This window comes from Elephas maximus, chromosome 1 (assembly GCF_024166365.1).
Source record: "Elephas maximus indicus isolate mEleMax1 chromosome 1, mEleMax1 primary haplotype, whole genome shotgun sequence".
Lineage (NCBI taxonomy): Eukaryota > Metazoa > Chordata > Mammalia > Proboscidea > Elephantidae > Elephas > Elephas maximus.
In genome coordinates, this window is record NC_064819.1 from 72,606,852 (window position 1) to 72,620,391 (window position 13,540).

Sequence of the window (13,540 nt, forward strand, 5' to 3'; positions counted from 1 at the left end):
AAAATCTCTTTGTCAATTACAATACAGTCTTTTGTTACAACCAACTATATAAAAAATCTTCAAATTCCTTCTTTCAGCACTCTAGTCTCTAAGCTTCTTTTCATTCATATTTTAGGAACTCAATAGCTGTAAGTCTTGTCTAGTCAGGATTCTGGTTATTGATTGGTTGCTCAAGAAATCCCCATCACTACTTCCTCTTCCACAAAGAGTAGGATCAAGGGACCTGCTTTCCAGGTTACAGTACCATAATTATCAGCCTGTGTGCTCTGAATATTTGCTATCTAAACTTCATTATTGGAATACCAGTAGCTTTAATGTGGTTTTACTGGCCCGTTGCAGGATGCTATCATGGAAGAAAATCTTCAGAAGGTGAAACAGCAGATTATGGCTGCCCACGATGTCTCTAAAGACGGTCGTACACAGATGAAAGAGGTACTTTTCATGACTGTACCTTTCTTGGGCTGTAATTGCCTCTGAAAGACAATGAAATTCTTACATTTGATTGGGAAATCAGAATATTCTTCAAGTCAATTGACTTAGATAACTTTTTGTATTGTGATATATAGATACATATATAGTTATTAGTTGCTGTCGAGTTGGTTCCTACTCATGGCAATCCCATGTGTGTAGAGTAAAAATGCTCCATAGGGTTTCCAAGACTGTTACCTTTCAGAAGCAGATTGCCAGGCCTGTCTTCTGAGGCACCTCTGGATGGGTTTGAACTGCCAACCTTTCAACTAGTGGTCAAGCACTTAACCACTCGCCATTTCAACATTTTTTACGCACACAATTCAGTAACATGGATTATGTTCATTATGTTCCGCAACCATCACCTTTTTCAGAATCACCAAGTCATCGAACTGGATCTGAAGGAAACATGCACCTGGATTTACAATGCAGCAGTAGAAGAAGTAGGGGCAGTGGTGGTTCAGTGGTAGAATTCTCACCTTCCATGTGGGAGACCCGTTTCGATTCCCAGCTAATGCACTTGTCTGTCAGTGGAGGCTTGCTTGTTGCTAGGATGTTGAACAACAGACCAAAAAGAAGAGGTGATTACTTAAATAATATTTTTGAAGTAATCACCTTTTGTTTTTGATCTGCCTTGTAACAAGGAATGTGCAATTTCCCATCATTTTATTCAGATCAATCAATATTTATACCTATTTTACAATTGTGGAAGTGAGAATCTGTAGGCCTTTCAGTTATTTGATGCAACAATTGTCTCTTTGCACAATGTCCTGTTTAAACTGCACCTAGCTATAAGGAAAAACTGACAGTAAATGAGTTTAAACTTCGGTAGCAGCTTCCGGAGGAATTTGGAAGAATCTATCCTTGGAACATACTAAGTGCCTAATACAATTATTATTATTATTTTTTATTGTAATCTCATACAAGGCAGATACCCACAAAGGGTAGGGTCAAAGGACCTGCTTTCCAGGTTAGAGTACCACAGTTATCAGCCTGTGTGCTCTAAATATTTGTATCTACTAGGGGTGCAATTATTTTTGAAAGGATCAGTGAATCAAAGAATGGCAATGAAAGACACAGAACTAAAAGCTGGGCTCTCCATTCTGAGAGCCTTTCTGCCCTATACTATGTCCCACCATGCCTTTTATCACAGAGCACTCCTTAAATGACACTGGCCATAATCTGAGACTGCTATTTCTTCCCATTCCTTTAGCTTGCCAGCATGTTCTTGTCTGAGGATGAAAACTTTCTTCTGTTCTTTCGCCGGGAAACTCCCTTGGACAGCAGTGTGGAGTTTATGCAGGTGAGTGGTTGTGTCTGTATGGAGGAAGAAGGTCAAGACAAAGCCAGGACTCTAGCTACCTGCCATGTCTGCCATCCGTCCTGCTCAATCCCCAATACCAAGGAAAGGAGCCATTAGTGATGTGCCAGGACATTGGCTCCAACCTCCAGGTGCTTTTCTCAGTGTGCTGGACTTGAGCTGCTGGATTCTTTGCCTAAGCTCAAGACAATGTTCTGGATCAGACAGGGGACCTGGCAGGTGCACCAAAGAATAGAAAGAGTTGAGGGGTGAGGGGAGTACTGTGAAGACTAGAGAGCGCATGCCCCAACTGAAGCCTATAGCCCTGTGGAGTTCCAGTGAACTTTTGCCCTTTAAGAATGCTATCTTGAAATCTATGTGAGCTACTTATTTTTAAATATTGGTAATTAATTCTGAAGGTATGGTGCAGCCAAAACATAACTTATTAGAGTGTCGGCCCAGCCAGCAGGCCTTGTGTTTGCAACCACTGGGCTTTAGTAAAAGCCAAATGAATGAATGACCTCCTGGGCCCTTTCTCTCTGGGTACACCTTCTCTCAGCCTCTAGGTGTTATGGTTCTGCTGGTGCAAAAGACCAGGGAAGGGCAGGGCAAGGTTCCTCCAAGGCCCCTAGAGTAGAACTAAGATAGCCATTGCATCCAGGGCCCCATTACTCAAACAGGTACCAAATCCGTTTAGGAGATAACTTCTTTTTGCACTATGTTATTTACCTCCTGGCTCAATGGAGGTCATGTAAAATTAGACAAAATACGTGCAAGAAAATTCACAGAAGAAATTTGAATGGGCAGTAATATGTGCCAATAACCAAAGAAATGCAGATTTAAACAACCAGTGTTATCAAAGTGGTAAAGATTTTAAGAGGATTAACAAAAATAGGCAGAGCTGGCAAGGAAGCAGTGACAGATTGTCACTCATGCTCTGCTGGTAGGCATGTGCATTGGAATAATTTTTCTGGAAAGCAATTGTGCAAAAATGTATTAGGATCCTTTAAACTTTCTTTATCCAAAGAATTAACTAAAAAACAAAAAAACTTTACCCTTTGACTTAATACTTCTGTTTCTCCAGACAGTTGTCTTAAGGATATAATCAGAGATTTAGACACAATTTTTCTATTTAATGATGTTCATTAAATACTGTATTTTTACTTAGTTAAAGCTGAAAATATAAATGTCTAACAGGGAAAAAAATTAAGTAAATTGTAATACATGTATATAGTTCATTCATTCCACAAATACTCATGAGCACCTGCAATATGCCAGGCCTGTAGGTGCTGGAGATTCATCAGAGAAGCCCCACCATGGAACCCTGTGTGTCACTAAAGATCAAATTGTCAGATTACATTTAATAACATGAAGTAAATGCCATTCAATGTTAAGAAACAGAACTTTGTGTGCACTAGGATCTTAACTTTATGTAGAAAAATGCAAATATTCCCCTACAAATTAACCATAAACAAGCTAGTAAGTAAATGCGCACAAGAAAAAATATTATTGTTTGGATTTCAAGTGGTTTTATCCTTTTCTTTGCACTTTTTGTATGTTCCAGTTGTGCGTAGATTATTATTTAAAAGTTACTTTAAATACCATTTGCAAAGTAATTTTAATTATGTCTTAAAATGCTCACAGAAAATTTTGAACGGAAAATATAAATAGACCAACCAAATGTACAAACGATACGGGCTTGGGTTCCGGTTTGGGGTATATAATAGAAAAATGATGGAAAGGAAACAAAGAAACAATAAGTGATTCTCTCTGGGGGAGGAATTTCTAGAGATTATAATTTCCTTCTTGTTGCATTTTATCAATATTTTACAATATATATGCTTTACTTTTGTAATCAGAAAAAGTATTAAAATGTTGTTGTGTGCAGTCTTGAAAAATGGGAAAAGGAAACATCACTACAGACCCTCCCTATCCTCAGTCGTTTTGAGCTTTCTCAAAGAGCCCTTCAGTGAATGCATTGTGGTCTCACTAAGTGGCTCCAAGAGAATGGAGTGAGTCATATTTGGTCACTTGTACCCAAATAATTGTTGTCACCAAAGAAAGCCTAACATTTTCAGATGCTGAACCAGTGACACTATCGTAAGTCAAGCAAACAAGAAAAAAATATTGGTTGTTTTTTAAATGGCAGGATTTGAAATGATTTTCTTTTCTTTGTGCTTTTTGCCTTTTCCAGTTGTGTGTAGGGTTATTATTGCTTAAAAGTTATTTTAAATAACATTTTCAAAGTAATTTTAATGATGTCTCAAAATGCTCACAGAAAATTTTGAATGGAAAATATAAACAGACCAACCAAATGTATAAACAATATGGTTCCCAATTCTGTTTTGTTGGTTATAACAGAATGATGAAAAGGAAACAGAAATCTCTGGGGGAGGAATTTCTAGAGATTATAATTTTCCTAAATATAATAATTAATTAATGAATAGTTTAATGAAATAACTTTTCTAAATAGAATTAAATACACTTTTTCGAAATTATTTGAGAATGAATGGATTATTGTTCTTGTGGATTTCAGATCTGGCGCAAATATGATGCCGACAGCAGTGGCTTTATCTCAGCCGCTGAGCTTCGAGTAAGTGTCACTAGGAACTGTTGCTGGGTGAAGGGTGGGTGTGTTCCTCCCTGGGAGTTCGATACATGTGCATATCACGTGTCTGATTTCTGTTGGCCCAAGAAACATGGATTTGAGGTTTTTACTTTTTACAAAACATATTCATGTTTTAGAAGTGTTGAAAGTGCAGATGACTGTGCTCTCTCGGGAAAGAGACATAGCTGAAGATTTATGATGTGTTTTTCATGCCTGGAGCTTGTCTCTGGGTTCCATGAGCTCCCTTGAAATAATGACGGCCCTCCAGTCACGGATTTATTGCTTGCTAAAAACACTACATCCTCCTTAAAACAAATAAATCGCCAGTTCCTAAAAGAAAGCCTCTTGAGAGCGTTAGCTTATTTGCTTGCTATACAAACTGTGACTCTTTTCTTGGCGCCACAGAACTTCCTCCGAGACCTCTTCCTCCACCACAAAAAGGCCATTTCGGAGGCTAAGCTGGATGAATATACTGGCACCATGGTGAGTAGCTTTGAAGAGGGCAGCTTTCTTGCTCTCTCCCCAGGGCTCAGAAACAGTGCCTGGCACAGAGAGGATGCACGGGAAATATCTGCAGACTAAGTGAAATGCCCAAGAAAACTCAACTCTGGGAAAATTGGCTGCAATGTAGCTGCTGTAGTTTCTCTCCTGGGACCAGACTGCATGTATCTGGGAGAGAAAGTTGCTTACCTGTCCTTGAGGAGACCTGGAAAGTCCAGTCAACACTAGGTTAATAAGCACCAGGCCAACAGATTTGATGTTAATAAGTTACATAGAAGCAAGTAAGTAGAAGACAATCATTACCACACTTGGAGGCCACCTCTCACCAGTGTGGCTGGTTCGACTCATTTAACATGTTAATTTAGTGCAGGTGAGAGTCAAACAGATAACGGTGTGCGTGTGTGTGTGTGAGTGTGTGTGTGTTCCATCTCTGCCACTTATTAGCTAAGACCTTGGAAAATTGTCGTGCCTCTCAGATTTATTTGCTTCATCTCTCTCTCTCTCTTTTTTTTTTTTGCTTCAGCTCCAAAAAAAAGTTGCGCTCGAGTTGATTCCATCCCATGGCCACCCCATGCAGGTCAGAGTAGATCTGTGCTCCATAGGTTATCGAAGGCTGATTTTTCAGAATTAGATCACCAGGCCTTTCTTCCAAGACACCTCTGGGTGGACTTGAACCTCCAACCTTTACGGTTAGCAGCTAAACATGCTAACTGTTGGCTCTATCCAGGGACTCCAAAATGGGGGAGGGGGGATTGTGTTCTTGTTGTTAGTTGCTGTTGAGTCAACTCTGACTCATGGCCACCCCATGTGTGCAAAGTAGAATTGCTCCATAGGGTTTTCAAGGCTGTGACCTTTCAGGAGCCGGTCTCCAGGCCTGTCTTCTGAGGCACCGCTGGATGGGTTTGAACTGCCAACCTTTCAGTTGACAGTTGAGTGCTTAACCATTTGCACCACCAAGGGACTTCTAAAATGGAGATTAAAACAATTACTGTGAGGACAGTGTGAGCTGGTGCACATGGAGCACTTTCAATTGTGTCTAGAACATAATCAGTGGCCAAGACATGTTAGCTCTGGTTGTAGTGGTTGTTGTGCTCCTTGTTATTATTTCACTTTCTTCTTCTGGCATCCATGTCTTAGATGACTCCTGAGACTACTTCAGTGTTGTGAGTCCCTGAAAAGTGAAGGTATAGGAGACAGTGTCTTTGGTGAACTCATCCTCATATTATTTTTCAGCATCTGAGTTTATGCATTTTTTTCCAGTACTTGTCAACAATGTGAATTGTATTGAATCTGGTTTCTCTACTTTCATTTTTTTTTTTTTCGCTTTACTCCCCCTCCCCCTTCCCCTACCCTAATCCTCAGATGTGTGTCCCAATCCCATCAAACTCTGCAGATTTCTTAATTTATGAGCTAACAGCTTGCAGGTTAGTTACCTAGGGGATTGTTACATTTATTATATAAAGAGTTCTTAAGCAGAGTCATGTTACTGCCCCTCTGGTGAGTAGATGGGGGTACATACCACTATGAAAAATACGAACAAACCAAACCCATTGCCAGAGAGTCAATTATGACTCATGGTAACACCATGTGTTACAGAGTAGAACTGCTCCATAGGATTCTGACACATTATCAGGAAAGACCAATGCGTAGAAAAGGACATTGTGGTTGGTAGAGGGTCAGCAAAAATGAGGGAAACCCTCAATGAGATGGATTGGTGCAACAGCCGGTACAATGGACTCAAACATAGCAACAGTCATGAAAATGGTGCAGGGCCAAGCAACATTTTGTTCTGTTATCCACAAATTTGCTAGGACTCAGAGCTGACTCAATGGCACCTAACAACAATAATCTTAATGAAAGCAGATTGCCAGGCCTTTCTTCTGTGGTACTGCTGGATGGATTCAAACCACCAAACTTTATGTTAGTAGTCTAGGGCAACCATTTGTACCCTTTAGGGACCTATATCACCGTGAAGAAGCTGTGAATTCCTGGCAAAGTGTGTACAACTAGGTTGATCTATTTAGGTCTATGATTAGTGTTTTCCAAATGCTGTGTTATTTCTAACAACTTCTCTACAATGTTGGTATTGTTCATGCTATTTTATACATCTGATGATTGAGACTCAGAAAGGGTAAGTGACTTGGACAAGGTTGGTCACTCCCACGTTGAATATATAATTCGTCTGAAAGATCAAATAACTGAGAAAGTTAATTTACCCAGCTAAAGGCACCAGTTAAACTGGAAGCTGAGCTCTCCTTGTCTTTAGCCCTGGACTTTTCCTAGCTGTCGTCATGGACTACTCTTAACCCTGTCCCCAATCAAGGGAAATCTGCCCTGGGAAAGAAGCAAGTGATCTTGACCACAATAACTGGCCTAGACAGGAGGGAAGCAGATGCCCAGGAAAGAATCAAATCCCAGGACAGAATCTCAGTAAAGGAAACAATTTGGCTTCTTACTATGTTGATCTGTTTTAATTGCATGCAAAATGATGTTCTAAATCCTGAATAAATATGTGCTCAGCATTAAAGGGCAAAGTGGGAGATCCCTTAGGAGCAGGAAGCAGTTTCCTAGCTACAGGGAAATCTCTAGGTTCCTTCTGTTCTAAGTTCCACTGAAACCCTCTAATAAAGTAAATAATATGAAAAAGGAAATACAGAATATGCGTGAGGGACAGAGTAACGAGGAAATTGCTTTTCTTGTTGAGTGTTTTAAACACTGATTTAATAGGATGGTAACACTGCCTGTCATCATCTTGATTTTAACTTATAAAACATGTAAAAAACATGTAATACAAAATGAAGTGTTTTCATTTAGAATCTCCAGCATGGTTCCTTATTTCCTTGAATATTTGTCACTCTGAAGTTCTTCCCCCACCTCCAACTGAAAATACTAAACCACTGCTTTCTGTCTTCTTAAGATAGCTCGGCTATTTTTTTCCTCCTATTTTTCTTCACTGGGCTCATCCTGCAAGTCACTTAGACATCATCGCACCCTAAGAATTCATCCATAACCTTCTTAATGGTAAATCCAAGTACTCCTTCTCTGTGTCCCTATGGTACCTTGTGTATGCCACTGTCTTAATACTTACCATAGTCATTCATTTGATTCATTCTACAAAAGTAGTCATTAAATGCCTGCTGAGCCCTGGTGGCATGCAGTATAATGGATCACTTTTATATGGCCTTTCTAGCTATTATCTTGTGACTCCCACCAAATGATTGAGTGGGACTACGTAAATAAGGTGTTTGTGGTCCACCAATGTGATTGGACAGCTTGCTAATGTAAATAAGGTGTGTGGTACCCTTGTGGGGGAGGGGCCATGTAAATAAGGTGTATAGAACCCTAATAATGGGATTGGTCAGTTTTGGCATCCTGCTAGGCATAAAATGATCTATCTCAGAGTAGAAAGAGGGGACCACACTACCACCAAGAAGAAAAGACAGGAGTGGAGCATGTCCTTTGGACCTGGGGCTCCTGGGCTTTGAACTTCCTATACTCAGTAGAGAGAGAGAGCTGTAACACTGGAGATGGTGTAAGATGGTGAGAAACAGTGGCAGCAGAACCAGGAGACTGGTGTGAGGTGATGCAGTGGGCTTCCTGGCCCAAGGAGTAAGGTAGTTATAGTGGGTGTGCCAATCCGTGGAGGGACAGAACTGAACACCTTCAGGCAGAAGGCTTCCTGGTGGGGTGGGGTGCCTCTAGACACTTGCCGACGGAACTAGGCTTGCCAACCCATGGAGTGAGATAGCTGAGTCCCTTTGGGCTGAGGCTTGCTGGTGGAGTGGGGTGCCCCTGGGCACTTATTGACAGTGCTAAAGAGCTTTGTAATACTTGCCCAAGCAGGACAGAGGCTGGGCCAAGGGGCTGAGAGTCCGAGGGCCAATGAGAGGCCTGCCTGCGGTCACAACTGAAATGAGACTGTCCTGTTTGAAGAACAATATCCTGAGTCGTTCCTGATCTTGAATTGTAAGCTGTCAGTTCCCTAATAAGCCCCATAACTGTGAGTATGGTTCGTGAATTCTCTGTGGCCATTGCAACAAATTATCGAACCCACCAGAGGACTAGACAGTGCCGTGGGAGGGACGGCTGGTGTCAGAATTGGTAAAAACTTTGGAGGATGGAGGTGAGTTTGACCTCTGCTTCATAGGAATCAGCCTCAGGCTGTTGATCTTCATTTTGTTGACCTTGTTCGGCTGCTACCTGAAAATCTGGCAGTTCAAACCCACCAGTGACTCTACAGGAGAAAAGACCTGGTAATCTCCCAGAAAGGTTACAGCCCAAGGAACTCTATGGGGCAATTATACTCTGTCATATACAGTGGCTATAAGTAGGAGCGATTGATGGCAAGCAACAAAAACATGCCCCAGGCACTATTCTAGTCAGTAAGGGTTCAACGGCAAACAATAAACATAACAAATAAGTGAATCAGATTGCATATTGTTGTTGTCGTTAGCTGCACTCGAGTTGGACTGACTTTTAGTGACCCCACACACAACTGAACAAAATGCTGCCCATGATGATCAACAGGGTTTTCATTGGCTGATTTTTTGGAAGTAGTTTGCCAGGCCTTTCTTCCTAGTCTATCTTAGTCTGGAAGCTCCGCTGCAACCTGTTCAATATCACAGCAACAAGCACGCCCCCACTGACAGATGGGTGGTGGCTGCACATGAGGTGCATTGGCCAGGATTTGAACCTGGATCTCCCACATGGAAGGCAAGAAGTCTACCACTGAACCACATTTATGAAGCTTTCCATTTGGAAAAATCTGGTAAATGAGGGGAAAAAAGGGAAAACTCACTTCTGGTACCCCCCTTTCAGTCCCCACTGTGCTTATCAATGAACAGGCAGAGCATTGACCAATAGGCAACAGTTAAGTTGTCCGTTTCATCCTTAAATATAGCAATCTCACAATGAGGCCCAATTGAAATACTTTTGAAAAATCTTCCTGATTGAGATCTTTCCTCCCAAGACTTAGTGGCTTAATGTATTTTTTCAAAAAGCTGATGTAATGGGGACCCTGTGGATTACAGAGAAGCAGCAATTCTTGAACTTTAGCAAAAGCGAGAGAAGAAAAGGTAGGCTGACAGGGAATTACAAGTTAAGTTGTTATGAGATGCTCTTGTCCACAGAGTACTTGTGGTATTTTTTTCCCCCCATTGGAAAATACCCAGTCCTTGTATTGGGTACTGAATATTTTAACCATAATAACCAAGTGCTCACTTTATGCTAAGCCCTGTGCAAAGCCCTTTTCAAACACCTCGTTTAATTCTCACAACAATCTTTTAAAATAAGTACTTTTAACCTCTATTTTACCAGTGGAAAAAAAAAAACTAACGATTACAGACTTGAACTGATCAAATACAGTAAGATGTGGAGTGGAAATTAAGACTCCAAACTCTGTTTTCAATGATAATATTCCTGTCTGAATGTCTAAATATTAAATTATTTAAAAAAAAAAAAAAACTTTCAAAGAAGGATGGTAAAGCTCCACAGAAAGATCAAGAAAAGAAGACAATCCTAAAAAGAAACTGAAGAGCAGGCGGAGGCAAAGCCATGTTAGGGGCTTTGGATTCTCAATTTTTAAAAGACGGTACAGGAGCTTTGACGGACATGATAGGATTTATTATCCAAAAAATTTGATTTTTCTCATCGTTAAGTTCCTAACTAATCCTAAAAACTGACACCTTATTAAACACCAAATAAGAGACGAATGAATGAAAAACATTGGGAAACAAAAATGAGTCCCACAAAATTGTTCTGAAGAAGAGAGAAATGCTGATTAATTTGGGGAAAACAAGAAGAAGAATGACTTGTGGCTGTATAAAGCCTCCTCCACCCCCCCCCCAAAAAAACCAAGGCAGTTGCCATCTAGTTGATTCTGACTCCTGGTGACACCATGTGTGTCAGGGTAGAACTGTGTTCCATAGGGTTTTCAGTGGCTGTTTTTTTGGCATTAGATTGGCAGGCCTTTCTTCTGAGGTTCCTCTGGGTGGACTTGAACCAGCAGCCTTTCAGTTAGTAGCTGAGCGTGTTAACCATTTGCACCACCCAGGGACTCTGTATAAAGCCCCAGAGGTCACTTAATTCAAACCACCCAATATAGGGAGGAGGAAAGGGCAGAGAGGAGACATGTAGACAGTTCAGAAGGTCAATACATGGCTGAAAAGACATGATGCATATCACACATCAGTCCAGAAGCCCTAGTTCTCCCAGAGCTCTTCTCTTTACAGCCACTCAGGCATAATTTTCTTTTATTGTTGTCGAAAATATACACAACAAAACATACACCTATTCAACAATTTCTACATGTTCAATTCAGTGATATTTATTACATACTTCAAGTTGTGCTACCAATCTCGCTCTCCTTTTCTGAATTTTTCTTCCCTCATTGACATAAACTCATGGCCCCAACTTCCTGTCTAAACTTTTGAGTTGCTGTTGTCAATTTGATCCCACAGAGATAGTTCTTTAAAAGAGCACAATGCTTAAGGTAGACTGCGTCTAAATTTAAGAAAGCTCAGGCTAGCTACATCTTACTACAAACGTTCTGAGCTGAAAATCTAGCAATATGTAATTTTTGATGACTTTGAACTTAGATCCATTAACTTAGACTCCTGTGAAGTAGTGGAGGTGAATCAGGGTGGCCCTACCCCACTTATAAGGGACATACCTAGGATGGGACTTGTCCGTTGATGTCTGCTTCATTGTTAAATCCTTGGGGCTCTTTTGCTTCTGCGTGCTGTAATTAAGTAGACTCGTTTTTGTTCCAAATTGTCCCATGGAGATAGGCTCATGTCAATCAAACTCCAAGTGACCACTCATTGGCTCTTTATGCACGGGGGCGATAAGTAAGTGTTGAGGAATCTGGTGAGAGGGTTGTCACCCAAAGGTCTGTGTTTGATCAGAAGACTGAAAGAGCTTAATGAGATTTCAGCCAACCTACTTCATTTGTCTTCCTTACATGATTTACGCATTGCTGTTGAGTCAATTCCAACGTATAGTGACCCTATAGGACAGAGTGGACCTGCCCCCTAGGGTTTCCAGGGAGTGGTTGGTGGATTCCAACTGCCGACCTTTTGGTTAGCATCTGGTTAGAGCTCTTAACCACTGTACCACCAGGGCTCCTTCCCCACATGATAGAGGTAATTTGTACTTGTCCAGTGAACTGATTTGGGAACTGGACTCTATATTTTTTTAAATGATGTTTTACATTTCCCTAGAGACCTTTGGGTCCACTAACTTTCAGAAACTCAACGTTGTCAGAAAAGGCTTCTGTGTCCTGAGCTCTAAGGAAGTGATACACCAAGTGTGAACTCACATCACTGCTGCTTTCATGGTTTTTTATTGGGCAGTGGCTGACAGCCAAGGCAACACGACAGTAAAGATTTAGTTCTGAGGTTTAGCATCAAACACTTTACTTAAGAGATGTAACCTACTATATGAATTTAAATTGACCTGAATAAGGATAGGCATATTTGAAAACTGGCTGATGCATGAATAATGAACGAGGCAAGGCGGAATGTCCAATAAGCAGAGAAAAGCCGAGATCTGTGAACCCTGCCTTATTTCAATTCCTAATTAATGTTCTGGACAAGGAAGGAAGCTGCCTGTTAGCAAAATCCAATCATGACACTGAATTGAGAGGTGCTGCCAACACAGGCAGGGGAAAGATTAGCCGTCTGGATAGGAAATTAGTAAGTAATATTTAGTTATAAAAGGTAAGCTAATACCACTGGGAGATATTAAGTTTATACATCTAATTAGAGCATACAATTTGAACTATTGCAAAACAAATTAAAAGCCAAGACAGTGGCGGACAGAGATTTATATGAGATTAAGATCGTCCCCATTCCTCACCCTGGTTCCAGCTCTCATTCTTCCTTCCCTAGGCCCAGGCATTTACCGCTGACCCCAGTCATCCCGAGACAGGTCTGCATTCAGTCCTGGGACTTCTCTTCTCTGTCTACTCTCACTCTGCAGGTGATGTCCATCAGTCACATGGCTTTAAATCCCAGCAAAATGCTGATGACCCCTTAATTTATATCTCTGACTCAGACCTTTCTCCTGAACTTGTTGGATACCCTTGAATGCATATTTCTATTAGGATGTCCAGCATGCATCTTAAACTTGTTATTGTTAGTTGCCAAGTTGTTAAGTCATCTTGTTGGTGACCTCATGTCAGGAAGAATGAAACGTTGCTTGGTCCTGCATCATCCTCCCAATCCTTAGCACATTTGAGTCCATTGTTGTGGCTATTGTGCCAGTACATCTCACCAAAAGTCTCCCATGCCCTTGTTGGCCCTCTACTTCACCAAACATGATGTCCTTCTCAAGTAATTGATCTCTCCTGAGGACGTGTCCAAAGCCAACAAGTCGGATAATGCTCAGTTGTGATCCGCAGGGTTTTCGTTGGCTAATTTTCAGAAGTAGATTGTCAGGCCTTTCTTCCTAGTCTGTCTAAATCTGGAAGCTCTGCTGAAACCCGTCTACCACGGGCGACCCTACTGGTATTTGAAATACCGGTAACATAGCTTCCAGCATCATAGCAACACACAAGCCACACACCGTATGACAAACTGACAGGTGGGTGGTGGATTTCAAAGTTAGCATGTCCAAAATGGAAATTCTGACCTTCCCCTACAAAGTTGCTCCATTAGTGGTCT

The 13,540-nt window shown here is 41.1% G+C and overlaps 1 protein-coding gene across 1 annotated transcript in view; it reads left to right on the top strand.

The window, feature by feature from the left end:
* Positions 1–13,540, top strand: part of SCGN (secretagogin, EF-hand calcium binding protein) — a 54,334-nt gene that overhangs the window by 10,681 nt on the left and 30,113 nt on the right. Inside the window, exons 3-6 of the mRNA XM_049874938.1 lie at positions 340–432; positions 1,682–1,771; positions 4,305–4,361; positions 4,782–4,859. Coding sequence (XP_049730895.1) covers positions 340–432; positions 1,682–1,771; positions 4,305–4,361; positions 4,782–4,859 — 318 coding nt within the window. The remainder of the gene's footprint in view (positions 1–339; positions 433–1,681; positions 1,772–4,304; positions 4,362–4,781; positions 4,860–13,540) is intronic.